The sequence below is a fragment of the Lepidothrix coronata genome, unplaced genomic scaffold (assembly GCF_001604755.1).
Source record: "Lepidothrix coronata isolate B3197 unplaced genomic scaffold, Lepidothrix_coronata-1.0 Scaffold204, whole genome shotgun sequence".
Lineage (NCBI taxonomy): Eukaryota > Metazoa > Chordata > Aves > Passeriformes > Pipridae > Lepidothrix > Lepidothrix coronata.
The window spans coordinates 794,016-821,545 of NW_016690384.1; the positions used below are offsets into that span (position 1 = coordinate 794,016).

The window sequence follows — 27,530 nt, forward strand, 5'->3', positions numbered from 1 at the left end:
TGCCATTTCCATATTTAAAAAAATAATGGTAATCAAAAGAGAAATCCCATATAAACAGTCCTCCTTTCTCACATGGGTGTATTCACACACACACACTTTGTTCCATCTGGAGATGGAAAGAATTTCACGCCGGAAACGAAAGGAAACTCGAGAGAGCAAAAAATAAGCAGAGAGAAGCACCCAAACTTTGACCACTTCAAATCACATGACAGACAATGTCAGGCTGACCAGTAGAATTCCAAGGGATGTTTTAGTTTCACCAGGAGAAGGCACTTGATGAAGTGCACCCCAATTCTCAATCTGCCTTGGGATCTTATAAACACAACTCTGGTTTGCTGAAAAAATTCTCAGCTAGGAACACCATTTCCTTTTCTGGGCTAAAAACGAATACATTCCATTTTTTGGCAAGGGTCTGCATTTGTTTCGTAAGCCCTACTCTCTGGTCACACACACAAGGCTCCTTTTGATGAATCCCCAAGGACTTAAAAGAGCAGAAGTGAGGGATGAAGTTATGGAACTGCTAAATGACTGCAGCACAAGGCTGAAGCCTTTTGCAAGGATCTACAAGGACAGTTTATTCACTTCTCCCAGAAGACCAAATAGGGAAGCCCAACAAAGTGAATAATCTTTGCTAAACAATGAAGGTTCACCAACATGAACACACAACTAATAAATTCTCCCACGTGGAAGATCCAAAGACTCCCCAAACGATCGTTTTATGTGAAGTCAGAGATGCCATTTTTTGCAGATGTAAATGAAAGCAGGAATTTACTTAGAAATCCCTAAGAAAAGAAGCTGCAAAAACGCTGCAAATTTGTCCATCCAACTCTGAGTCTACTGTAATTACAGCCAGCAAGGTTCCCATGGAAAGGGGAGTAAAACAGTCCTGAAAGAACAGCCTGAAAAATCCCAAGAAGTCACAGCATGCTGAAGGTGCTCTCCAAGGTCTGGGATCAAAGGCAAACCTCATGGCAATTTCTTCAGAGGTGGAATGAGTTGAAGATGAAATGGGTGCCCTGTGATGTTGTGGGGGGATTAAGAGGAAGGAAACATTCACCAGCCTTGAGCTGGTCCTTGAGAAGGTGCAGGTCCTCGGTGGATTTTGATTCCTAACACTGGAGCATGAGCCTGATCACTCTCTCCAATCCCACAGCATATAAAGGAGTGGGGAAAAAAAAAAGGAAAGTCTGTGGCAAAGCAGAAGGTAATTTCCAGCACAGAAGTACTCTGGGAACTGCAAAACCCGGGACAGAAAGCAAATTCCCAAAGAAGATGAAGAGCTTTTTAGGGTTTAATTTGATGCAAGAGCATCCAAGGTGAATAATGAACTACTCTGGTGTTTCATGCTAAATGTACAAGTAAGAAGTTCCCTCTGCAATTAATTCACTTCAGGGGATTTCAAAGTAGAGCTGTTGTTCCTCTTCTAAGGGAAGTCCTGAGTCACCAATTTGGTTATCTAAGGTTAACTAATTCAGGGATGAAAAGAAAAAAAATGCTACATGTGCAGAGGAGCTGTGAAAGGTGCTGTCGCAAACAACACTTTGGGCTGGGATTGACAGTGAAGGGATCTGACACCTCCCTATCAAAAAGCATAAATTAAAGCAAACATATGTTCTGGCCATATTAGAACCACGTCCTTTTCATTTACGCCTTTTCTCTCCTCACCCAAAGCACTGCTCAAGCACATCTTAAAATACTTTTTTTTCCTGGCTTTTATATATGGAGTGAGGTTTCAGGACATGTCATTCAGCACGGTGAGAGCAAATCAGAAGTGATGATGGCTTCAACATGACAATTTCGGTCCTTCTATATTCACACGTTAAAGCAGCCAATTATATTTTGGTCACATTCTAAAACCCTCTTTTATAACTAGAAGGATGGTTTGAAATAATAATAATTTAAAAAAAAATAAAAAAAGAAGTTGAGCTCTTGCTATGATGTAGGATTAGCCCACGCTGTCAAAATTTGGTCATCTCCTACAATTGTGCAGACAAAAGAACTCCTCATCTACCCAGGCAGCTCTGCTACTGTGGCCAGAGTTCCTCTGCCCAGACAATGAAGGTAAATCTGTATTTATTCATTACCTGGGGAGTTAATACTGACACAACAGGCATATCAATATCCATTCACCAAAGATCTGGTCAAAAGGCCCTCCTGAAAGTTTCCCTGCTGGTTTTAGTAGCTCTGCAAAGTGTCTCAAACCCAGCTCATCTCTAAGAGGTACCACACAGGAATTAATTTTTTTTTAAGCACCTGAGGGTTATGTCAGATCTTCAAAAAGCTGCTTTATACGAACAGTGACGGTGGCTTAAGTGTTCTCCATTTTTATTCTTCCTAAGAACCAGACTCCTCCAAAGCTTCAAGTGTAAATTGTACAATAAGTTTGCTTGCTGAACTGAACTGAAACTTCTCTATAACCCCTTCTGCAAAGATTTTTGCAACAGTACATTTCTTATTAGGTCCTGATCTTTAACTGTCAGGAACATTTTTTGAAAGCACCAAGAACACAGCAAGTTTTTCCAATGACTCAAAGCAATCTGACATCATTCCTGGTGCCCAGATCTCCTACATGACTATTCATCAGCTCCTCCTTTAGCCCTTCATTCACTGAAGTTTAAAGAGGACACATATCAAACAGTAAAAACATACCTCTGCAGTTAAATTTGGCGGTGTCATAATGTCTTTCAGCACATCTGAAAAAGAAAAACAGACAAGAGTTCAAGTCTCTGAGGCACTCCCAACATCTGTCACACCTTGGAACACACAGCTGGGAAAATCCTGTGCACCCATCACCTTTAGGATTTAAAACTATAGCTAGAGGTTACACACAGAAAAACTGCTTTGCTGCAGATATATAAAACTGCTCACTAAAATATCAAGTTATTTTACTGAAAGGCAAAACTTACCCTCTGCTAACTGTAGTCCATTGGTATGTTTAACCAATGTGACACAATCCACGCAAGTAATGCAATATATAATTACTTTTTAACCTGTGGTATTAACAGCTCCAGCCACTCCAGCAGCTTTATGCTCCCAAACACATGAAGAGCAGACAGCTGTGACCTTCATCCAATTGATCCTGAACTCAAAACACACGTCAAGATGCCTCTACAGCAACAGAGGAGTGATGGGGATCACGAGGCCATTTCAGGACCACCACAGACAACTGAAAGCTCCACCAAATATTCTCACAGAGACCACACTTGGCATTGCTTCTTGAATTTAAGTGAACTTAAAATGCCAGTCAGCCAGTTTCTCCCCCCTAGACACAGGAAAATGGCACATTTCTGAAGACTTGGGAGTTGCATCAGTGCCTCTCACCACTCAAAGAGACCCATTGAAGCAAGAGCAGCAACCCACCCTGGGGCTGTCCTGCAGGGTGACAAACACCAGGGATCAGACACAACTCCATCAGCTGGGCTCTAAACCAGCCCAAATGGAACATGCTAAGGGAACAACCCAGATCAGATGTTGGGGTAAAGGGAGAGAAGGCAAGAGTGGCTGCCCTTGCAATGTTCCTTGGAGCTGCTGAGGCCAAATGACAGGAGTGAAAGTTCAGTTCAGAAAGGAAAAGAACAATCCTGACTCGAATCCTGCCAAGGCCAGGTTGGACCGGGCTTGGAAGCAACCTGGGCTAGTGGAAGGTGTCCCTGTCCATGGCAGGAGGTGGAATGAGGAGAGATTTGAGGTCCCTTCCAACCCAAACCATCCTGTAATTCTATGAACCAACAGGACCCCAAGTTGAAACACAACAGCCAGGAGTCATTTCGGCAGGTGAAGCACACGCAGATCTTCTGCTCTGACTGCAACCTCTGCTCTTCCCAGGACTCCAATTCCCACACCAGTTTCAGGACTGGGAAGAACTCATCTCTCCTCCCCAGGTCTGTTATGACTGCAGCCTTTGGAGCCATATGGGGCTGACTTGACACTTTCAGACATGTAAACTTTTGGGCTCCTACTTGTGACTGTAACAGGAGCCTCACAGAGCTGCTCTGAGCTTTGTCCACGAGACACACACCAGACAGAGGCAGCTCTACTGGGGTTACACGTGCTCTCAGTGCTTCCCTCTCTCAGCATTCCAGAGCCTTCTTGACTCTACCCTCATCTAGGGAGAACTCTGGCAGCTTTTACAGCTCCCACTACATTGCTGACACTTTCCCTGGGTCAGAAGTGACCCGCCACAGGTGAAGGTAGGTGGGACTCCCAAAAACATTATCTGCACTCAACCCCTGGAGAAGAAAGGTTGGATGCAGGATGTTCCCCCAGGATGGAGTCACCATTCAGCACCTGCACTTTGGAAGCAGAGCCTGCTAGGAAGCAAAGCAGTTAACACAAAGCATCTTATCCAAGAAGGTTTCCTGCTTCCTTTTAAAGAAACACCCAGTTCAAACGGGTAGGAAGAGATGAAAGTCTTCCAAACACACACAAAAAAATTAATCCGCATACAGGCAGCCTTCAAAATTTGAAGTTTGAGAGAGTATCAAGTCAAATACCATGAGGGATAAGAAATAGTTTTGCTGATACCAAGGATGGAAACTGAGCACAGAACACAGCCATGGCCCTCTCTATGCCCTCTTTTGGGAGCTGAACACAACTGAATGCAGAGTTCCAGGCACAGCTGCACCAAAATCCTGTGTATTTGCAGCAGAGATCCCACCAACACACACTTTGGGGGGTGCTGGAGGGGCTTAATACTTCAAAAGCATTTTGGTTTTGTGTTTTTTTAAACACCTGTAACAGTCAGGTCTCCAGATGAAACCTGAATATTTCTTTGCATTTTGGGGGTCAGGAGTGGGTTGGCACAGGTCTTATAACCCTCCCTAGGATTAAAGGGAGTTTAAAGCACCAAAGGGCTGCCAGGCACCTTCCTGATCAATCATGATCCCACTGCCAACAGGACTTCAGGCTTCCTCTGCCCCAGAGCAACAAACATGCACATAAAATCCACATTGTTCATCACAGCTCCTTCCTTCAACCATCTGCCTGTAGGAAATACCCTGGAGGAGATGGAGAGGATTCCAGAAGGGGAGGTAACGATCTGGCAGCACGTGAAGTGAAAGGGGATGAATATAAATAAAGAAGAATACTGAGAAAGCAAAGGGTTAAAGGAACACAGGAGAGAACCCACACAAACAAGGAGCAAAATGAACCTGCTCAAGCAGCTAAAAAGCCAAGATGTGAGGATGCAGCATAACTGATATAATTTCAGAAAAACCTCTAAATCCTTTTAAATCAAACTTCATAGAACAGCCACCTTAAGGGAACTCAAACCCCGTGACAGTTTGAAATAATTCTGACTATAATCATGTAGCTCCTCTGAACTCCCACCTCCTTCTTTGAAACACAGACAATAGGTGATTATTTACAGCTCCATCTGAAGAGATGAAGTTCTCTGGAAGACCTGATGGATGCAATTCCTTCCCATCTCCTGACCAAACACTGTAACAAGTCACCTGATGGCATTTTATGTGTATAAACCTTGCCTGCAAAAGGATCCAAGAGATAATCTGGCCTCTCCACACGTGGATGCACAGTTTAAAAGCTCCACTTTCCAAGTAAATCACTTAAATCTTCATTTGCAATTGATCCACGTCTTGGGGAAGAAAAAACCCCCTCACACTTTAACAGGATGTTTTACCCTCCAAAAGTTTTCATCTGAGGGCGAGTAATTTTAGGAAGCTTTATTTGTTTTCAAGGTCAGCAAGAGGGAAATCCATTTTTACACGAAGAACTTGCAAACAAAAGCCTTTGGCACACCTGGACAAGTCCTTTTCACAGCTGAAAACACACGTCCCAGCAACGTAAATGTCAAATGCATTTGTCTCATCACAGCTCTTCTCACTTACAAACTTTAAAGCTGTTCCTGTGTAGGGCTGGGGGGCTGGGTTTTGCTCTTTTTCACTTTTTTTTTTTTTTTTAAGTAAAATGAGGTTGCTGGCAGACCAAGTGGAAACTTTTCAGGCACCACCTCCCCGAGGAGCGACTTGCTAAGATGCACATCAGGCTTACTAAAATCCTACTTTCTGACCAAGCCTGGTTTACACACAGCAACCTCCTCCCAGAAATTGTATCCATTTATTCATGGGATAACATTCTGGAGGGCTTCTAAGCTGAAAAATACAATTTTGCTCCTAAACTGTATGAAAGATAGCCACTGACTATATTTTATGTCCATATATTTTCTGTCCCATCCTACCCTCCAGAAAACTTCAAAATCAGAATACAGTTTCTCAGTTTCTACTGTCACTTCTCCCCAACATCAGGAAACAGAGCTACTTGATGCATAATCCTTCAGCTAACTTAGAGGCAGATTTAAATCCTCGTTTTTAAATTCTTATTTTTAATGACTGACAGATTACAGTGTCATGCATTGCTTGGATTTCCAGACTGCAGTAATTTTTTCCATTAATTGCAGATATTTGGAAACATATTCATTAAAAAAATAAAAATAAAACTGTAGCACTTCAGAGAATCAATCTTCAACTTAGATTTCTAGGAAAAAGATGAGGGGTAGGAAAACCACGACCTACTTTTCAACGGCAGCTGACATCACCAAATCATTTATACAAATGAAATTAGCCTAAGCTAACATATAAATTTGATCAGGGAACAGCAACAATAACAGCTTTCTGCATAACTAAATTTTCAGAGGAAAAACATTGCACTTAGAGAAGTGAGAAACCATCACCCATCGCTCCAACAGCTTTTTTAAAGTAATAAATAGGGACAGACAAGAGGAGTGAGGAAGCAAACAGAGCCACGGTACCAATGTAGTTGGATTAAAAAAACCAACCAACTCAAAACCAGAGGAAAAAAAACCCAGGAAAATAGTCATTTGGCAATTGGACATTAATACATGAACAGAAAGCCTGCTGTGAATTACTTTTCACTTTTTAATCACATGGTACAAGCTCCAGATGGGCTGGGTGCCAAGTCATTTAAAAGCGTTCAAGTAATGTGAATACACCCCAGCATTTCATTTAACCTCGCTCAGCTCCTCTAAATGAAGTACCAGTGCTCTCAATCAGCCTTAATTGTTTTAAGAAATGTGCAAAACATCCCCGGCTCCGCTTCGGGACAGCAACAAGAAGCCATTTGCACTCCCCCCCACAAAGCTATTTTTAGAAGTCATTATTTTGGGAAAATGCATCTCTAAGAGCATACTTACAGATTGTATATCTTGTAATGGTTTTTATGCTTTGAATCCAAAAACCTTAAATAGGAAGGAAAGAAAAAACAAAACATGTATTAATATACATTGCAATAATGTTGACCTTAATTTGCAGCATCCTCAAAGCACCACCCAGCATGTGCAGCTCTGCATTCCCTGCAGTGCCTCAAAGCCTCACTCATCCAAATAATCCAGCAACATGGATAAAATGATTATTGCAACTCAGAAAACCAAGATCTGGCCTGCAATCGAAATATTTACTGTATGGACTGGTTTTCTAACCCCTGAAATAGCTGCAGATCATTGTGTTAAGCTGAGGAAGGGTTGGTTATTTTGAAAAGCAGAAAGCACTGATCACACCAGGGATCTGTAAACACTTCCCATTTCATCATCTATGCAAAATATTTTTAGTGCCACGATGAAAAAGAGCAGTTAAAGTAACTTTTGTGTTCGAATTGCAGCCTGAGCCGTTCCTTTTAATCCCCTTTTAAATGGCCATTATTTGCCACCAAAGTCTGTCCCCGGTGATATTGTGGGTTCTGAAAGGAAGGAGGGAGATCACTTTTTCGCACTCCTTTCATTTCCAAGCTCACTTTGGAACAAAAAAAAAACCAAAAAAAACCCCACCAACTTCCCATACGAGCCTCGGCAAGCCAAACTGCAAACATGATTCATCAAAATTGCCATGATTATATATGATGTGTCACCTGGCAATGTGCAAGAAGGAATAACATACAAATGTTTACACTTAACATCATCAACAGTGTGTATCTGCACATCAGCCAGGAGGAATTTAATTAGCCATGACAGAACATGCTGTTCAAATTGAAAAGAAACACTAGCTGCTAAAATCCTGGAAAGCTCAAGCAAAAACAAGCTCTGGTTATCAGTCATAATATTCCAGAAGAACCCAGAAGAAGTCCGTGGTTAAACCCGGGCGTTAAAACAGGAACAGATGTGAACGCTCCTCGCGCCGCGTCGCGGGGGAGATTCCAATTTCACCAGGAAAACATATTCCAGGACTCCCGCTGGTTCCCCCTGGCAGACTCGGAGAGCCCGAGGAAGATGGTGGACATGGAGAGCTGTTTTCGGGAGATATTCCTGCTTGTTTCACACACACCCGAGAGCGAGAAGAGCTGACTCCGCTTCTGCCAGTAATATCCACAGAGAGGAGGAGAAGTCATTTTTATAAGGAAAAAATTCCATCCAAAACCTCTCAAAGTGACACTGCCAGCAGTCCAGGTCGTACTTCTCATGCAGTATTAGCCTGGAATTTGTCAGGATAGTCAGAAAAAGCCCACTGGTGGATCCTGGCTCGATGCCAATTGCTCCAGGGCTCAAGAACGTTGAATTTCTCATAAAAAGCTCTTGGAAAAATAATTCCGGAGCAGATGAGGAGTGCAACGTGGAAAACGCTGCATGATCACATTTTATTCTGGTTTAAAAATAGGAGGCAACAAACACATCACTACCTCAGCATCCAGTTCCCTACAGCCACTTAATTTACATCTCTCCTTATCTTAATTTGGTTGATTATGCTTTTAGGTGATCACTGCTCCTTTTGATCAGAATGTTTATGGACAGCTTAATAATTAGACAGGCATTCTCTTTCAAAAGTCTATTTTACACATACCTACGTACTCAATAAAATGTATTTCCCTTCATCCAGAAGCAACTGAAATCAATGCTGGGAATAAAAGAGGGCCTTCAAAGACTGCTGCCTATTGTTATTTATTTGGATTATTCCCATGTCAGATATTAGGAGGAAATTCTTCCTTGTGAGGCTGGTGAGGGCCTGGTATGAGTTGTCCAGAGAGGTTTTTTTGGACTCCCCATCCCTGGCAGTGTCCAAGGCCAAGTTGGACGGGGCTTGGAGCAACCTGGGCTAGTGGAAGGTGTCCCTGCCCATGGCAGGGGGTTGGAACAAGATGAGCTTTAAGGTCCCTTCCCAGCCAAACCATTCTAGGATTTATTTTAAATGCACCCTTTGCCCCTATCCCACAATTCCCAAAGATGGAGCCCCTCAGGGAACAGATATTTCACTCAGCAGATGCAAAGCCCCCACCAGCTTCACGAAAACGTGGCTCTGACTGCTGGCAGTGAAAGCTGGCTACAGAGGCTGTGTTTTATGGGTTGGGAAGGACCTTAAGACCACCCAGTTCCACCCCCCTGCCATAGGCAGGGACATCTTCCACTAGCCCAGGTTGCTCCAAGCTCTGTCCAACCTGGCCTTGGACACTTCCAGGGATGGGGAGCCCACAACCTCTTTGGGAAACCTTTTCTTGTGTGCAACCATACGATTGTAGAACACAACTCCACACCTCTGTTAACAATCCCAGCAGAGACACACATGCACACACACTGCATGAGTATTTCCAGCTTGCTACTGGACCTCCCTGACACGACCAGCTCTGGAAAAGCGATGACACCTCCCTGTTGCCTCAGAGAACGCAGCGGCTTCCACAAGCCTGGCCAGGTCTGGCCTCTGATGTTCTCAGTGCTGTCTGTGGATGGGGAGCTTTGTCATGACAGCTGGACATGCAAAACCAACCCCCCTGAGCCCAGCTCACTGCAGCTGTGCAGGGAAGCCACTGCCTTAGGACCACTGCTGCCCAGGTGAGGGCTACGATTCCTTCCAGTGTGGGAACTGAGGAGCTCAACTGGCTCTCAACTCAGCTCTTGGTTAACCTGGATGCAAACAGTCACCTGTGAAACCAAGCAGAGCTAATTCTACCTGTCCATGATTATGGAAGTCCAGAATGGTTTGATTTGGAAGAGACTTTAAAGAGCATCCAGTTCCACTCCCTGCAGGGCAGGACACCTTCCACTACCCAAGGTTGCTCCAAGCCTTGTCCAGTCTGGCCTTGGACACTTCCAGGGATCCAGGGGCAGCCACAGCTTTTCTGGGCAACCTGTGCAGGGCCTCACCACCCTCACAGGGAACAATTTCTTCCCAGTATCCCATCTAACCCTGCCCTGTGTCAATCTGAACCCATTCCCCCCTTGTTCTGTCACTCCAGTTCCTGATGAACAGCCCCTTCAGACCCTGGAAGGTGCTGTGAGGTCTCCACACAACCTTCTCCTCTCCAAGCTGATCATTCCCAGCTCTCCCAGCCTGTCTCTACAGGGGAGGTGCTCCAGTCCCCTCAGCAACTTTGTGGCCTCCTCCAGACTTGCTCCAAGTCCTTTGTGTGTTGGGGGCACCAGAACTGTGCATGGCATTCCAGGTGGGGTCCCGTCAGAATGGAGCAGGGGGACAGAATTCCCCCCTCCCCTGCTGCCCATGCTGTGGGATCAGCCCATTCCTCACTGCTCTCCATGTGGACACTGAACCCTCAACCACAGCTCTGTGTGTGCAGCCACCCAGCCAATCCTTCACCCACTCAGTGGTCCATCCAGCAAATTCATGTCTCTCCAGTTCAGAGCCAAGGATGTTGTGTGGGAGCGACAAACCCTTTGCACAATCAGGAGAAACTCTCAAACCTGGGAGCAGCACCTTCCTGCCCGGACACCCCTCCTTCTGACTGCACTGCAAACCCTCCTGCACTACCCCCAACCCAAACTTCATGTCTCTCCTGGAGCTACTGAGCTCATGACCTCAAATGATCTCTAGAGCATCACACATGGCTTCAAAAAACCACAGCCTAGGATCCCAAACACACAGACTTTTGGCAGCTTCTCCCAAGTATTTAGTTTTTAATGCAGCCTCTCACACTGCACTCTCCAGGTTGGGTGCTGATGACTAAAGAATTAGAAGGATGCTCCCAAAACACTCTGCACCTCTCCTGCAGCTGCAGCCAGCAATTCACAGCAAATGACTTTATTTGATGATAAAAACGACAACCTGGAGGGCTTTTTAGCAGCAATAATGAATTTTAGATGATTTTTCTCCTCATCCATGATTATTGAATACAACCCAAAGTAAAGGCCTTTAGATAAAGTCACCTACATTTACTACTTTGACTCAAAATTAACTTATGAAGAACTTTATTAACGACTGAAGAAAGGGTAAGGGCAAACATATCCTGAAATGTGATGGACCCACGTCTTGCTAAAAGCAAAGAACCTCCTTTTTACTCCAACACAACTCACTGAAGTGAATTTTCACCTTAAAAAAGCAGATTATATGCATCTGAGATCAACCCACAGGAGCAGCCTGACCATTTTCTTTGTTTCCAACATTTTCCAGGAAAACTAATAAGGCAACATTGACAAGATGCAAAAACCTTGCCATTTCTACGAGTCAGAACACACATCCTTTCCTTAGCAGAACACAAATAAGTACAGAAAAGAATATTCCAGCTTCATAAGTTAAGGAAAAGAAAAACAAAGCCTTACCTTACTACATCATCAATGTTGTTCCTGTACACTCCTTCAAGCCTCTCTGCAGGAAAGCCCATAGCAATTATGTTTGGATAAATATCTGGATATGCAAGTTAAGGAGATATTTGTAAAGCAAGTGAAATGTCTGCAGTAGCATTAAATGGACATCAATCCAATGTTTTACTGTATCCAAGTCAAAGCAACAACTCCAACCAACTCCACACAACAGATGGGAATGTGAAAAGGATTATGTATCTTGTTTATCAAAAAAACCCCAACAATTACCCACTTCTGAAAAAATACCCTCATTTCTTATTCTGAACTACCTGCAATTCACTTGCCAAAAGCAACCTGGGATAAAAGAATTTAGGCAAAGGACCTCTTAGCCCAAACAAATCAGTGCTAAGGAAAAAGGGCAAATAAGAAAACTCTAAGTTTACATCTCTAAAGAATTCACAGCAAATTGCTAGAGAATTACTGGTATTTATTTTTCTGGTGGTGAAATGATACATGGATTTTTATTTTTTTTTAACATAACTCCAATAAAGAAAGCACTCCCAAGTTTAAAACGTTATTAGAAATGATAATGTAGTGAAGAAGCTTCACTGCAAATCAAACCAGAAATGAAAGCAGCAGCTCGAACAGCCCATACCCTGCTGCATTAACATACTCCTCCTCAAACTAATTTTAGAAGGAGCAAGAACAAAGCATGATATGTTTGAAGTTGGCCCTGCTTTAAACAAGGGGGCTGAAGGGTTTCCAAAGGGCCCTTTTAACCTAAATTATCCCACCCTTTCAAGAAGCATTTTTATGGTCAAAATATCCCAAAGCTGCAAAGAGCAGGAACATCAGGATGGAAGACACTGCAGCAGCTTCCAAGATATTAAAATGCCAGTTAGTTGTCCACAAAGCAAAGCCTGAAGTAGGACACAAACTCCTTTACTCCACCCTTGCAGAATTCCCACAAGCTCAAGCCCTCACAGCAGAGCAGCACAGACCAAGTTCTGCATTTACACCGTTAACTGCAAGACTCCAGAAAAACATTACGAGCTGAATACACGGAAATAATGTTTTGTACTCTCAGAAAAAAAAAAAAAAAGAATTAGCATTTACTGTGTTGTAATCCAAGTATTAATAGACATTGGTCTGCTCGGGCCATTCAACAGATGATTTGTGCAGACAATGAGAAAAATAGGAAAGCTTTTGAGTAAATGAAATAAATATTTGTAGCTGCCTTAAATACAGACGCTGAAAGGGGCTCATGGCTGGTTTCCAGTTTATTCTGTACTTGCTCAAACCCTAAAAAAACACTTACACTGGAGGAAAAAAAAACCCCTAAACATTAAATTGCTTAAATTAGAGCTTGTGATAACTTCAAATAACAAACTTTGAACACCACTCTGATGGTACTTTACTCCTCAAGCAGTTCACACCTCCTTAATTAACAAAAGGTGCTATATAATTAGCAGTATCTTCACTATTTTATCAGTTCCTCCTTGCCATAAGAAGAAGAAATTGGTTCTGTATTGTGCTAACAATGAATTATCGGGCTTTCAGCTACACACACCACTCCCTCCTCCTTGATTTCAACGTGATTTCTCCCTGCTCCCAGCATTTCTCCTGCAAAGCACCTCCTTTTGGGTCCCACCCTGAGCAGCAGGGCCATATAAATTACCACAGCAAAATAATCCAATATATTAGGTTGCTTTCCACAGCACTTCTTTGTGGAACACGAGCACTCCTTCCAGGGTAAAATAAAAAAACCAGGGGTAAAATCAATTCATTTTGACACACCACATCAAACCCCAGTTTCAGCTGAGTATCACCCGTGAGACAGATGCCCAAACTTCACCAAATTACGCTGCAACTTGCTCAGATTTTGGTTTGTGAGCTTTACTCCAGGGTTTTTTCAGGCATTGCAGCCTGTGGTATATGCTCAGATGTTTTTCCTCTCCCAGAGGCTGAGCCATGAGATACTTTCCAGGATTCCCAGCTGGTGCAAGATGGAAGCGAAGCAGACACCCCAAGCAAAGGGAAGAGAACATCTCAGCAGCCTTTCCAGTCAGCAGGTTCCCAGACTTGTCCAAACACCAAAGCTTCAAAACATGCAGGCAGAGGGAGATAAAAAGTTCCAAAATAACCGGGGCGGGCTCCGGCTTTTGGAAAGCACAATTCCCGCTTGGATCCTGCCTCTCCTGTGACCTCTCTCCCCTCCCAGGCTCAAGGGCACAAGCACAGCTCACAGGCATTTCTGCTTTTAAAGAGGGGCAGAATTAAATCACAGAATCAATTAGGCTGGAAAAGACCTCTAAGATCATCCAACCTTTGACTGATCACCACTAGGAATCACTAGGAATGCTTAAGCTTAGCCATGCCCTATCCCTGGGAGTGTCCAAAGCCAGGCTGGACGGGGCTTGGAGCAACCTGGGCTGGTGGAAGGTGTCCCTGCCCATGGCAGGGGGTGGGACTGGCTGAGCTTTAAGGTCTCTTAAACTATACCAGGATCATCACAATTATTTTTTAAGTGCAGAGTGGGTATTGCAAAAGGTGTTCCACGATATCCCAGTAAAGAAAAAAAAAATGGAAAAATACTTCAAAAGGGGCAGGGTGGGGGGAAAATATAAGATCTATTTACTGAGGCCACCTCGACATGAAGAAGAGCTTTCCATGAAGAGTGGCAGAGCACTGGAACAACTGCCCAGGGAAGCTGTGGAGTCTCCCTCTCTGGAGACATTCCAAACCCACCTGGACATGTTCCTGTGTCACCTGCTCTGGGAGACCCTGCCTGGGCAGGGGGTTGGACTGGATGATCTTCAGAAGTGCCTTCCAACCCCAGCTATTCTGTGAGTCTGTGATGCTGATTCACTAAAAGCATTTTGTGTGCTCTGGGGCTTGCTTGGCAACCTGAGAGCACAAGAACTCAGGGGCTTCTCAAAACCAAACATCCAACAGCAAGCCCACTGAGGAGGGGGGGGTTATTTTAGAAAAATATGATTGGGGTTTTTTTTTTAAAAACAGGCGAGGCAATCTCTCTCCACCACCTAAATATAATCGTCCTGAAGTACCTCAGTGATTATCTCAAAGTATTAGGCAGGAATGCAGTTCACACGCCACTGCTGACTCACCCCTGTGTGCTAAAGGACACGGCCCTGCCAGCCAGTGACACCCTTTCATGGCACCAGGCTTCCTCTGCGCCCAAGGAAAGCAAGGAACAGCCATGACAAAATGCATTCCTATTGCTGGGCAAGATAACTTTATGTCTTTTCAATATGTGCTCAAGACAGAATATCCTGAGCTGGAAGGGACTCACAAGGAGTGTGAGTGACTCCTGGCCCTGCACAGACACCCCAACAATCCCACCCTGTCCCTGGAAGCGTTGCCCAAACGCTCCTGGAGCTCTGGCAGCCTTGACATGTGGCTTTGAAGCTCTTTTGTTGGTTCAAGCAACTGAAGAAATGCTTTTGGCTTTAAGGAGCACCATAAGATGGAAGAACACGGTGGAAGTGGTGCTGCTGTTTGCACAGATGATCTAAATCTCTGAGCAGAAAGAGAAGATTCAACATTTAATTGGAAAAGCTGCCATGAAACCCAAGTTCTTCCACCCCAAGATTCGCCTCAAGTGGAGGGGATATTCCTGCATGTTTTTATCCCCATGTCAGGGAATAAAACCCCTTTTCGGGGACAGGGACAGCCCGTGATCACTGCACAGAGCAGTTTTAGGAGCATCAGGGACCATCATCTTCATGGAATTCTATCACCAGCCACGCTCAACAGTTCACAGACACTCCTTTTCACACCTCACTTAATTTAACATTGATTCCCAAAGCTGAAATTAAGATATTCCCTACCAAGAGAAGATTTCTTACACAGGAGCCTGGAAGCTGGGCTTCCATTCAAAGGGAGAACTCTGAGTCATCATGAAATTGGTAATGATACTGCTAATTTTAGAAATCTGGAAGAACTGATCATTTAAAACATGCAACAAATTCATTGTCAATTCCAAGCTTTTTTTTTTTTTTAAGGGCAGGCAAACAAAAACGGAAAAAGCCTCAGGCCTTGACTCAGGCAGTTCAACACACACAAAACAAAGTCAAACAGAGAGTTGTAACTACCAAATTTTGAACTGGGCTTTCTTAAACAGCATAAAATAAACCCTGCCACAGTTTGCCAAAGTAGGTCTTTCCTAAGACACCCTGGAATTTAGAGGCTGGACTCTAACAGAGTCCAACAACAAAATCCCAAAGCACCATCCTCTGCTCAAGTTCTTACCTCTCACTAACTACCCAACTGCAGCTTTTGCAGGAATCAAGACACTGTGGTGTGCCCAAGGAACCTTAAAATCAAAACATCCAATAATTTGCTAAATCATCCACAATGAGAAAGTGTCGATACTGAAACCAGACCAAAGCAAATAATCCATGTGCCACTTCAGAGATGCCTCTGCTCTAATGCTGCTCAGAGATTTAACAAAACACTGCTCTTTAAAGCCTGAAATCATTCCCACATTGCTGAAGATGACAGTCCTTGCAGTTGCTATGAGAAAAATCCTGGATCATTATGCAAATCAGCAGTTATAACCACTTTCAAAAATAGCTGTCTATATATTCACACTATGCCAAGATCAAATTAAAGAATATGCAGTATACACTTGCAACTTCACATACATGGAGATATAAAAGTAAATTACTCATGTTGGTCCTATAACTGATTCTGCTCACAAATTCAGCCTTTTGCCTAATAATGGAAGGTGGCCAAAAAAACATACCGAAATATTTACCAATTCTTAATTCTTAAACAGCCACAAGAACAGACAGCTGCAGCCTTTCTTGCAGTGATCAACATTCTCAATTAGTAAACTACAACGGCATTAGAATTTTTAAGTAATTTTATGAAGTGCTATATTTCAAATATAGGATCCTCACTCCACTCATTATGGTGGCTTTAAAGGGAAAACAAAGAACAAATGACCTCATCTCCTATTTTATAAGCAGGCCAGAGCATGCAGAGCTTCAGAATTTACACAGAGCTTTACTTTCCAAACCCAACACTGAGGACAGATTTTACATCAAAATGCAAATAAAAAACAACTTTAAAACTCAGAGCCCTTTACAGTCTTATAAATATTTACTGTTTACAAGGGCCTGGTGTGGCAGGACAAGGGGGAATGGCTTCCCACTGCCAGAGGGCAGGGTTAGATGGGATAGTGGGAGGGAATTGTTCCCTGGGAGGGTGGGGAGGCCCTGGCTCAGGTTGCCCAGAGAAGCTGTGGCTGCCCCTGGATCCCTGGAAGTGTCCAAGGCCAGGTTGGAGCAACCTGGGCTAGTGGGAGGTGTCCCTGCCCATGGCAAGGGGTGGGACTGGATGAGCTTTAAGGTCCCTTCCAAACCAAACCATTCTATCACTCTGAACCAAAGGCTTCAGAAGATCTATCAGGCATTAGACTTCCTCTTCCTTTAGGAAGGAAATTTAAACCAAGCTGAGTGTTCCTGAAGCTCTGACTGATAGCACTGCTCAAATCAGGCTCTGGAGCTAAAAAACCTACTGCACAACCTGAACCAGCCCCCTGCCAACAAAACGACAATGAGCCCCTTTCTCCCGACGCCCCGTTTGCACCTTCCCAACACAGATCTCGTGTAACAAAGGAGATTTAAACCCACGGCCTGCAAAAAAACCTTCACAACAGCCAGGAGTGCTGATTTTCGCCTCCAGTTGGGGCTGGAAGGTGCTCCCAGGAGCCCACTGCTCGCTGTGCTGCCAGCTGGGGGTCAGCCCTGCCCTCCCGGCGCGAGGTGGCCGAGCTGTCACCGCCAGGGCCCCGTGACAGCGACACCCGGGAGCAGAGGCACCGCCACCTTTGAAGTCTCCCAAAGTCGCTTTGTTCTCTGGATCTGCCCACAATTTTCAGGAACTCTGACTTCAGGAGCCCGCCAGCCATGAAACAGTGACCTCCAGCCCTTTAAGTCCAGCTTAAACGAGTCCATCTAGCAACAGCAAGGATTAAAAAAAAAAAAACCCTCACACTGTTCTTGCTGTTCAACAGCTTGACAGCCTGAAGCTACGGGGGGAGTGTTATGAGAAGTGTCCACACTCCATCCTCAAACAGATTTAAGAGCCCTGACAAATGGCCAAGCTCCTATTAGTGCCATTTTCTTGACAGCATCCCTACAACAAAAAAAAAAAAAAAAAGCAAAAGACACGGGAAAATACACCCAGACCAATCTGGGAAAGTTTCCTAGCAGATATGCTGTTCAAACTGGACCCATGCATAAATTTCTGTTCAACAGGCAGCATGTCCATTAGCCAGCATGAAACACAAAATAAGTTTACTATTTTTCTACGAGCCTGGATCATCAGGAAGTAGAGGGGAAATGAACAGGAAGAAAGTTCTTCATAGCAAAGGAGGATTCCTTGTAGCCAGCCAGCTGCACTTGCCAACTCTACCATCTGTGCCTTAAAGAACAAGAAAAGGGACCAACTCAGATGTGGCTGAAACATTTTATGATTTAGAAGAAATGCATTTAACCCCTTAATGCTCCATATTTCAACTATGATCTTCCCCCCCCCCCATTTTTTAGTTTTTTCAGATTTCAGCTTGCAGTTTAAACACAGCAACCTAGACAAGGAACAACAAAACTGCAGCTCCTTCCTATCCAGGAGGCAAACCTGTCCAGATGAAGTCATGGGGCTGACAACACGTCTGGAAGGGAACTCAAATTCCCCCAGTACAAAGAGGGAAATCCAAAGATGCCTGAAGGGGATATTGCCAGGTTGTCTGCATCCATAACTCAGTTCTATCCCGTATCAGGGCTTCTAGATCTGCTTACTACATTGATTTGGGAAGTATTCCCAGAGCAAGAGCCTCTCCTTCCTCTGTGAGGTGTATGAAATGTGTCCTGGAGCTCTAAGCCACAGGGAGGCTTTGCTGAACAGCTAATGGGGTTACTAAGATTGGGAAAAAACCCCTAAACCTCCCAGCAGAGATACAAGAAGTGCTAAAAGCAGCATGAAAGATGATGGCTGCTCTAGAGAAGAGCTTGTTCTGACAAAGGCTGAAAAAAGGATGCCTTAAACTTTCATTTCAAAATGGTCTGGAATCATAAATATAGAAAAGCATGCAGGTAATAAAGGAAACATGAGCTGGTTGTGCAGAGCTGCAAGAAGTGTTTGGACAAACACTCACAGGGACATAGTGGGACTGTTGGGGTGTCCTGTGCAGGGCCAGGAGTTGGACTGGATGATCCCTGTGGGTCCCTTCCAGCTCAGGATATCCTATGACTCTATGAAATCCCTCTAAAATAGCTGATGATATTACAGACAGAAAAAAGCTGTCCTTCCCATTCAAAGAAAACTAAGAGCAAACAGGAACATAACAAATGATGCACCAAACTTTGTATTATTCACACAAAATTTGACAGAAAGGACTCTTCAGCTGAGAAGTCAAAGATTGGGCCTCAACTCCCTAACTCAACCTCAAGTCCAGATCTACAGCACGCAACGAAACCCTACAATCCCAAGGGATTCCCAGAGATGGAAACATGCAGAGGGGGCCAGTTAAGAAGATTCTTTTGTTTCTGCTCCCATTTTGGAACAAGCTGCATCCCATCTTACCCTCTCTACCCTGGCATCCCAACCAGCTGCAGCAACACAGGGAGGCCCAAGACGAAGGGCTGTGCCAGTGGGGAAGGTCAGTGGTGCAGGTTCACCGGATCACCAAGGTTGGAAAAGACCTCTGGGATCATTCAGTCCAACCTGTGACCCATCACCACCTTGTCAACTAGACCAGACATCTCAGTTTGAGCTTCTGAAGTGCCAAATTTACCTGTTTTAACCCACTAATCAAACTCAACATGAACCCTTTCGAGAAGAAGTTTGAGGTCTCCCTGGTCCGTGTTCCCAGCACGCCACCTCACTTGGCAGGGTCTCCTTTAACGTGCATTTAAGCACATCCTAACCTCAAACACCCCCAGAAAAATACAAGAATTTTATTCAGTAACGAGGAGTCAGCACAGAAGAGTCACTACTTTGATATTTACTGACAGGAAGTGAAAAATGGCTCAGACTCAACTTTTTGCAAGCCTGAAAGAACATCCAAAACTTTCAGAGACAAGGGAATTTCAAAGAGGACAAATGTGGCACACGTTTAAAAAGCTTTCTAAAACAGAAGCTACAAAAACTAGGATTTCTATGGATTTATCAAACCTTCTTTTGAGTCCAAGAGAAGATAATGGCAAGTGGCAAAACAAGACACAAGGCCATCCTAATAAACTGTTCCTCAACCAGTAAGCCCCAAGTAGATAATTTCATTCTGATGAGATCTAGTGTTTCCCTCCTTTAAATGTTAGTATAAAAAAAGGACACTACTTCTGTGACTCACTCACACAAGAAATTAAAGAGCAGAAAATACACAACTCCTTCAATTCTAGCCTGATATACACCCAGGCAATGCAATGAATTAAGTAGAGGCCTCTAAGAAAATTAATCATGCAATTAAAAGCTATTCTACTACCGCTCCACAAAGGCAGAATTAAGTTTATAAAGACGTTTCTTAAGCACTTCACTACCAAAAACTGGATATTAAGCAGTTTTTCTGCACTGCTGCCCGCTGGGGCTGTGAAGCTGGGAGTTCATCTTTAAAGGGAACAATGCCAGCTTTTGCAATAGTCATCATCCCAAACACAGAGCAGTTGAGTTTAATTTTTTAGCTGCACAGTCAATTACCATTTGAATCACCGAGCCACTACTTGAGCCCTGTTGCCTAAAAATCGTTATTAAGATAACCCAGATTTATGCAGCATGATACAGGGCCTAATTGCAAGATTATTTACTTCCATTCTACAAAACTGCTGCTGTATTTTTTCTTCTTTCAGGGCCTCGCAGGCGAGACAGCGACCAAGGCAGATGACGACAGGAGCAAAAGAGGATGCTGGCTCGAATTAGAAACTGGAACGGGGATTTGTTTACATCTGAAATATCAACCTGGGCCTAAGACACGCTCAAAAACCAACAGAACCCAAAGCAGAGGCAACCACCCACAAAGCAGCCGTTTTTCAGGAAAGATCCTGCTCTACAGGAATTCGTTTTCCAATAAATTCCCCTCTTCCAGCCCAGGAATCAGCCTTCCAGTAACTCATGGGATGTGCACAGCTCTAATCCCAAAAAACCTGCACCTGAGTGCCAAGTCAAAGGAGCCCACATCTACCTCAGAGATTAGGATGAGGCACTGGGCATGTCCAGCAATCACTCCAGGCTACATCCCATCTTCCCCCAAAAAAGCCATGCAATAGTTAACCTTGAATATCCCCCCTACACTGGGCACAGTAAATAAATACACATTGCATGCAGCTCCAAGTTGCAGATGACTTAAACCAGAAAGAAGGGGGGCTTTAAAAGGGAGTTAGTTATGAGTAATGACACCAGCTTTGGGCTCTAATGTAATAAAGGAATTTGACAGCTCATCTGCCTATTCCCTCCCTTTTCTCCCACTTTGTCAGAACACAACTATTGTCCTTTAGATCATTATACAAGGACCATTTTCATGTTTAAACCCGTTGCAGGGGAAGTCCCTAGGCTAAGGTACCAGGGGTATAATTTGTCAGCTTATGCAGAATTAATGTGGCAACAACATTAATCCATTAAAAATATAATTTCATTCAAGGAACTGCTCAGAGATTCACAACCAGCAGAAAAAACTCGGTAGACAGAAACGTTACATATAATATTTGAACTTTGCAGTTGTTACATCCTGAAGTTTAGTTTTGGCTTTATGCTTTTTAGCATGAGGAGGGGTTTAACACAATGTATTAAAGAAACACATTCTTGCAGTAATATTATTACTGAGCAAATTGTATCAACTGTTTGCACAACAAAGAGGATTGAGGTGTACAAAACAACCTACAAGGAGGAAAATACAGTAGAAATTCCAAAATAAGACAATTCTGTCCTCCTCTAGACAGTGTTTTAAGACATTTAACAAATACTCACTGTCTCTACAGCAGTCACCGTGCTTCAGACTATGCTGGTTGTAAAACCAAGGTCCTACAGGAGTGTAGCACTGGATGGCCACTGGAAAACCACAGCTTTGTCCCAAAGAAACCTGCTGATCCCAGCCTAGCAGGCACCAAGAGCCAGCTAATCTTTGTGCACGTATTAAACTGAGCAGTAAGAGCCAGTTGCAGTGTTGCATAAGCCCCACACTCAAGGCTGTATCCTCTCCCTCACTGAGGCACTGCAAGTCAGGTGGAATTATCCCGTGGATGGAAAGGCCTCCCTGACTGGCAGAGATTCCTAGAAAGATGCATTTCCAAAACTCACCACCCTTCAAGACTCCAGTTAACACGTGGCCAACCAACCACCCGCAGAGTAAAGGGAAGGGATTTTCAGGAGTCCCCACCAGAGCCACTGATTAGACCCACAAAGGGAACTTCTCAAGTGCCAACAGCCCTACAGGCTCAGTGCCATGAGGAGGAACTTGGATTTCTCCTTGGAAAGGAAACACTCAAAACCAATACCAGTCCTAGCAAAGCTTGCACTTTGTTCAGCACCACCTTCTTCCTGTTTAATGGAAAAGCTTTGGATGTTCTGAAGGTTTCAAACACTTAACTGAGCTTCCACCCAGATTTCAACAATCAGTCACTTCAGCTGGGGTTTTTCCAGAGGGTCACAAGTGTTCTGCAGTGTCCACATGAGCTGTACTTGTTCCTCTCCCCACCTTGAGAACACACAGCCACCATCTCAGCATGAAACCAAGGAGCACCTTCTGTCAGGGAATTCTTAACCTGGAGTTCAGCCCTGTGCAAACAGCATCCACACGGACTAAAAATTCCTGATGATCCAAGAGGAAGCAGTACATGGGGAAGCCTGCACTTAAACAGGGGCAAAGAGATGAGCTGTAATTTGTGAAGCTTCTTTTAAGCCCCTTTCTGAGCAGCAGCAGCAGCCAAAAAGCAGGGCAGGAAGGGGCCAAGTGACTCTGAATGGGATTGCACAACGGAGCACCTGCTGAAATGGGGGGGTTTGTAGGAAAAAATTCAGCTGTCAAACACCACCAGCCACATGTTCTACAGTAGCATGGCAAAGGGTTTGGGGTTTCTTTGGGTTGTGAGCAACAGTAAATGATCCAGCTCATGTGCAACCCCAGAAGAGAAAAACGCACAAACACACCTCCAGCAATCACCACCTGGACAATTCCAGACATCCCTCTCCTTGCTAAGAGCAGAAAGAGCCATTTTCCTGGGATCAAACATATCCTACAGCGAGCAAGGAACTGGAACTCTGAGGAGTCCCCAGCCAGCAGGACCCTTGTACTGCTGTCTGTGCAAACTGACTTCTTACATGAATTCCCAGCACCCATCTTCCTGTCCAAAACCCAAGATCATCCCAGGCTCCAGAGGCAAAACGAGCTCCAAACACTGCTAAGTAACGTGGTTTACTCCAGAACAAAGAAATACTTTTCCACCAATAAAAGATGTTGCCAGTTGTTCTCTTCTAGTTTCTTCTAAACCCTCACGAAAAACTTGTTACAAAACCTCTGACAAACTTCAATTTTAAAATGAAACCAAGTCCCTCAAACGAATGGCATTTCCAAGCCGGGCTCTATTTTTAAACACGGTATGTACCTCATGCCACTAATTCATTTTTTTTCCCCTGGAAGCTGAGCCATTTTGAGTCAAGTCCCATAATTTAAAATTTCATTAAAAATGCAAAGAGCTTTAGGACTGCAAGCAGCAGAAAGCAGGAGGAGATTGTCAGAAGCTCCCTCTCACAATCTGAGCGTTCTCTGCCTTTCATTGCACGAGACAAACAACGTGTGAGACGTGTAAACTGCACCCAACATCTCATCTTTACTGAATATTGCTGCAGTTTGTACCACTATGTAGGTCACGAGTTGCACATGCTTCAGTCAAGCCCTGAGCTCAGCCTAGTTGGCCATTTTCACCCCTGACAGAAGGCCTGGAAACACGAGACAGTTTAACCAAAGCCAGAAGCAGCTCCACCGCTTTTTTCCAGCCTCAAATAGTTGAGCCACTTGCTAAACACAGTAAAGCTCTGAAGACACAAGCAACCCAGGCACCATTTCCTGAAGTGGACATGAACCAAGCTGCACAATTTCAGAAATACCAAACATTACAGTGCCTCAGAAAACAGACCGGTGGCTGCAGCATCAAGAAATGTCACCATCGCAGAAGAAAGCCGCTAATCCCAACTTTCCTTCTCTCCCATCTGCACAAAAAGGCATCCAGTATTACAGAAAGCAACTGCAAACCCAAACAAACCCGGAATAAACAGCTGAAATAAAGTATTAAAAAGTTTATTTAATGTCTCCGCCTTCAAAACCTTTCTTCTTCTAAATTCAAAGTATTTTTTTTCCAAGAGGTCATTAAAAAGGACTGTTCACGGAGAACATCTGACTAGATGAAAAGTAATGTCAATGTGGATTTTAAGGACACACAGGACTATTCTCAGACTGTGCACTGATTCTGAGGAGGTGCTACTTCCCTTTGCTGAAATCCTACATTACCCACACAAGAGGAATTCTTAACCAACTCCTCAGGAACTGAGAGTCCCAAGCACAACGTCCTGTACTGTACCTGCACCAGCATCAGTTTTAAAAGGATCTGACACAGCCCAACCGAGGAAAAGCGGTCCTCAGAGGGAATTCTGGCACTCCAGCACCTGAGGCTTTGGCACTCAGGTGTTCCTCCAAGGCCTGGGAGAATCAGTCACGACCAAAACGCAAAGACCACAAATCTTTGTCCACCTGGGCCACCAAGACACGGACCCTCCCTCAAAGACGGGTGGAAGGAAAGGGCAGGTCACAGAAGACAGGCTGGAGATCAGGCACCTCACCTGAATTCACCATCATTCCTTTAATTTCCACCTCCCAAAGCCCAGGTAATCAATCACCAGCTACTGAGGATTTTGGAGCAACCACCACTAAACCCCTCACACAGAAATATTCACTGCAGGAGGAATTCAGGCCTCCACTTTCCATATCCCAGGTAAATGCCAAAATCCCTGGGCTCTCCAATTCATGTCAGCCTTCCCTTCTTCACTCCCTGAACTCACCATGAGCTGCACCACCTGGTCCTCCTGCCATGCCTTGCTGAACACCTCGCTTGGCCTTCAAGTTTTCTCTTCCTTCCCCTAATACCACATGGTTGGAGATTTAACTCCCTGCCTACAGGTGTAAAGAACAAATAGGTTATTTTCCAGCTGCCAGGTATGGTGAGAAACAATCCCACCCTGCACAAAGTCATCAAAAAATTCGACTTCCACTTTTGCAGCAATACCAGCCTCCAAGCAAAGCCATGGCACTGTAAAGGCAGAAGTCTTCATTCATTAATTATCTGCTCAAAATGTGCAGCTATAAAAATAAGGACTGAGTATAAGCTTATTCCTAAAATATTTTTGGAAAAAAACCCCACCTTTTCTACACTTTTCATTGCAGAACTGCAGCCAGCTGCTCCTTTTAGAAAAGCCAGCCTAAGCCCACTCTAGTGGCCTGTTTATAACACAAAATTCTAAGAATAAAATTAATGAGACAAGGAGAAAAAAAAAAGTAAGAAAATAAGCAATAAGTTCCATTTGACACATCATTAGCAGCCTTGAGCAGGAATATCAGGGTTCTACATTCACCAGTTTTCTTGCTGGGACCATACGACCAGTTAAAAAGATCAGCTCGGGCCAAGAAAATCTCTCCCTACCACTGGCATATCTGGGCAAAGATACCTGAAATACCAAACTCTTGCACTGTGAAGCCAAAAGCTCTTGGTTTTGCCACCACTTCACTCTTTTCATAACCCCAGTGGCCAAGTGAAAACGCTTTCAGGCCTAAAATTATATTTATCGCAGACAGAATGCAGGAATTATGTACCAGAGCTGCTGCTTTTTAACCCAGAGCTCAGCAGCCACTTGCTAAAGTCCAGAACCTTTCGGGCTGTTTTAAAGCCACTAAAATTTTAGGCCAACGCTCAATGGAACAGCAAGAGCTCTGTGCTGGTTCCAGCTGTTATCAGCTTTGATCCTGCCCAAGAACTGGATTTATTTGGAGAACTTGCTCGGACATGAGCGTAATTACTCCAAAACCCAATAAGTTTCCCCCTGCTCCTGTTGCAGAACAGAAAGATCTCTCTACAGGGCTAAGTCCGGCCCTGAACACTACTGTCAATATTCATTTTTCCAACTTCTAAGCGAGGTTCTTGCTCCAAAATCCCTCCCACCCAGCACTGATCTTTCTCCAAGGAGCAAGACCATGGCCACAGCAGAGCCCCCCCCACACCATTAACCCTGCAAGGCACTCCAAGCCAAACATCTGCCTGTGCCGCTCCAGCACATCTGCTCCAAAGGCCACCAAAACTACACCCTGGGTTTTGCCTCATTAGCCGTAATTGCTCGCTAATTACTTATTCCAGAGTAAGTATTCTATACAATCCTCCTCGACGAGACCCGATGCACCGTGTCTCTGACACATCCTCGTGCGGTCCACCAGGAAATAAGCCGTGGGTTTTTTAATCTGGCAGCAGCGATTGCCACCTCTTGCCGTGGGGAGCCTCGCAGCATCCTAAGGAACAGCTCTGCCTCAGCGAAGGGATGGAAATCAGGGCAGAGGACACAGCCTTCGACGCAAGCAACCCGAGGAAAGCCACAGGCCTGCCACGATTATACTCGCAATCCGAGCTGCTAAATTAAAAATTAAAAAAAAAAAAAAGCGCTGTGGACCCGAGTCACGGTGGGACGGGCACGTTAGCTGCGCCCAGAGCCCAAAAAGCCACCCCGGCCCGAGATAAGCGGCTGCGGGGCCGGGTGGGGGCTGGAGGGGCACGGCTCCCAGGCAGCTCGGAGCGCTGGCGTTAATCCTGGAGCTCCGTTAATCTGCCGGGCCCGGACAAAAGGCGGCCGAGGCGGCGGCGGGGGAGGGCGCGGCGGCCCGGGCGAGCCCCGGCGGAGCGGCCGCGGGGCAGCGCGTTAGGTAACGCCGCGCCGGGGTCTGATGCAATCGCCGGGGACGTGCGGGGGGAAAAAAAGAGCAAGGAGCAAGGCGGGGGGGGAGAGACAAGAGAGGAACAGGATACAGGTCAGGTCCAGGTCGAAGCCATCCTCCTGGTATCGCCTTTTGTTCCTGCTGACGATCTCTTTGATGATGGCGGTCATGTCTGGCAGCCGGGGGCCGCTCCGGGGCAGCGCGCAGGGCCCGGGCGGCGGCCGAGAGGCACCACCGGGCGGCCCCGGGCGCGGATGCTCCGCCGGCTCAGCCCCGGGCGGGCCCGGCTCCTGCCGGCGGCGGCACCGGCCGCTGCTGCCGCCGCTGCCGCTGTTGCCGCTGCTCCCTCCTCCTCCTCCTTCTCCTCCTCCTCCCCCGAGCGCGTCGGGAGCCGCGCCGAGCCCCTGCGGGCGGTGCCGCCGCCGCCGCCGTGTTTGGGGCGAGCGCGGCGGCGGCGGGGGGAGCAGCTCTGCGGCGCTCCGGGCCCCGGCAATGGTGACAGCGGGCGCGGGGCGCGCCCCCCCCCCACTCCCCACCACCGGAGCCGGCTCCCCGTTTCCCTCCCCCCCCCGCCCGCCCTCCGCGCCCCGGGGGCTCGGCCGGTCGCTCCTTTCGGCGCCTTTTTTTTTTTTTTTTTCCCTCCCCCGGGCGGCGGCGGCAGCGGCGGCGGCGGCGGCGGCTCCCTCAGGACGGCGCGGCCGCGCTCATCCCCCGGCCCGCAGCGCTCGCCGGCGCGGGGCTCCCATCATGGCCGCGGCTTCCGAGAGGGACGGCGGGCGGCGCCGCCACGCCCACCGCGCCGCATCCGCCGAGAGAGAAAAGTAGTCCCCTCCGGGGATCCGCCACCGGAGGACCGGGGGAGCGGAGAGCGGGCCGGGTAAGAGGGGGGAGAGGCTCGCTGCGAGCGCGCCGCCCGTACCCCTCCGCCCGCCGGTCCCCCGCTCGCTCCCTTCGGGGGCGAGGGGGGGCGCCGGCGGGGGGGGGGGTGCGGGGGGGGGGGGGGGGGGCGGGGGGGGGGGGGGGGGGGGGGGGGGGGGGGGGGGGGGGGGGGGGGGG

General features: G+C 45.9%; 1 protein-coding gene across 1 annotated transcript in view; it reads right to left on the bottom strand.

The window, feature by feature from the left end:
* PTEN (phosphatase and tensin homolog) overlaps nt 1–26,695 on the bottom strand; it is a 46,781-nt gene extending 20,086 nt beyond the window's left edge. The window contains exons 1-4 of the mRNA XM_017832689.1: nt 26,566–26,695; nt 11,510–11,594; nt 7,169–7,213; nt 2,650–2,693 (exon numbers count right to left, since the gene is read on the bottom strand). Coding sequence (XP_017688178.1) covers nt 2,650–2,693; nt 7,169–7,213; nt 11,510–11,594; nt 26,566–26,644 — 253 coding nt within the window. The 5' untranslated portion in view covers nt 26,645–26,695. The remainder of the gene's footprint in view (nt 1–2,649; nt 2,694–7,168; nt 7,214–11,509; nt 11,595–26,565) is intronic.
* Nucleotides 26,696–27,530: the final 835 nt, after the last annotated feature.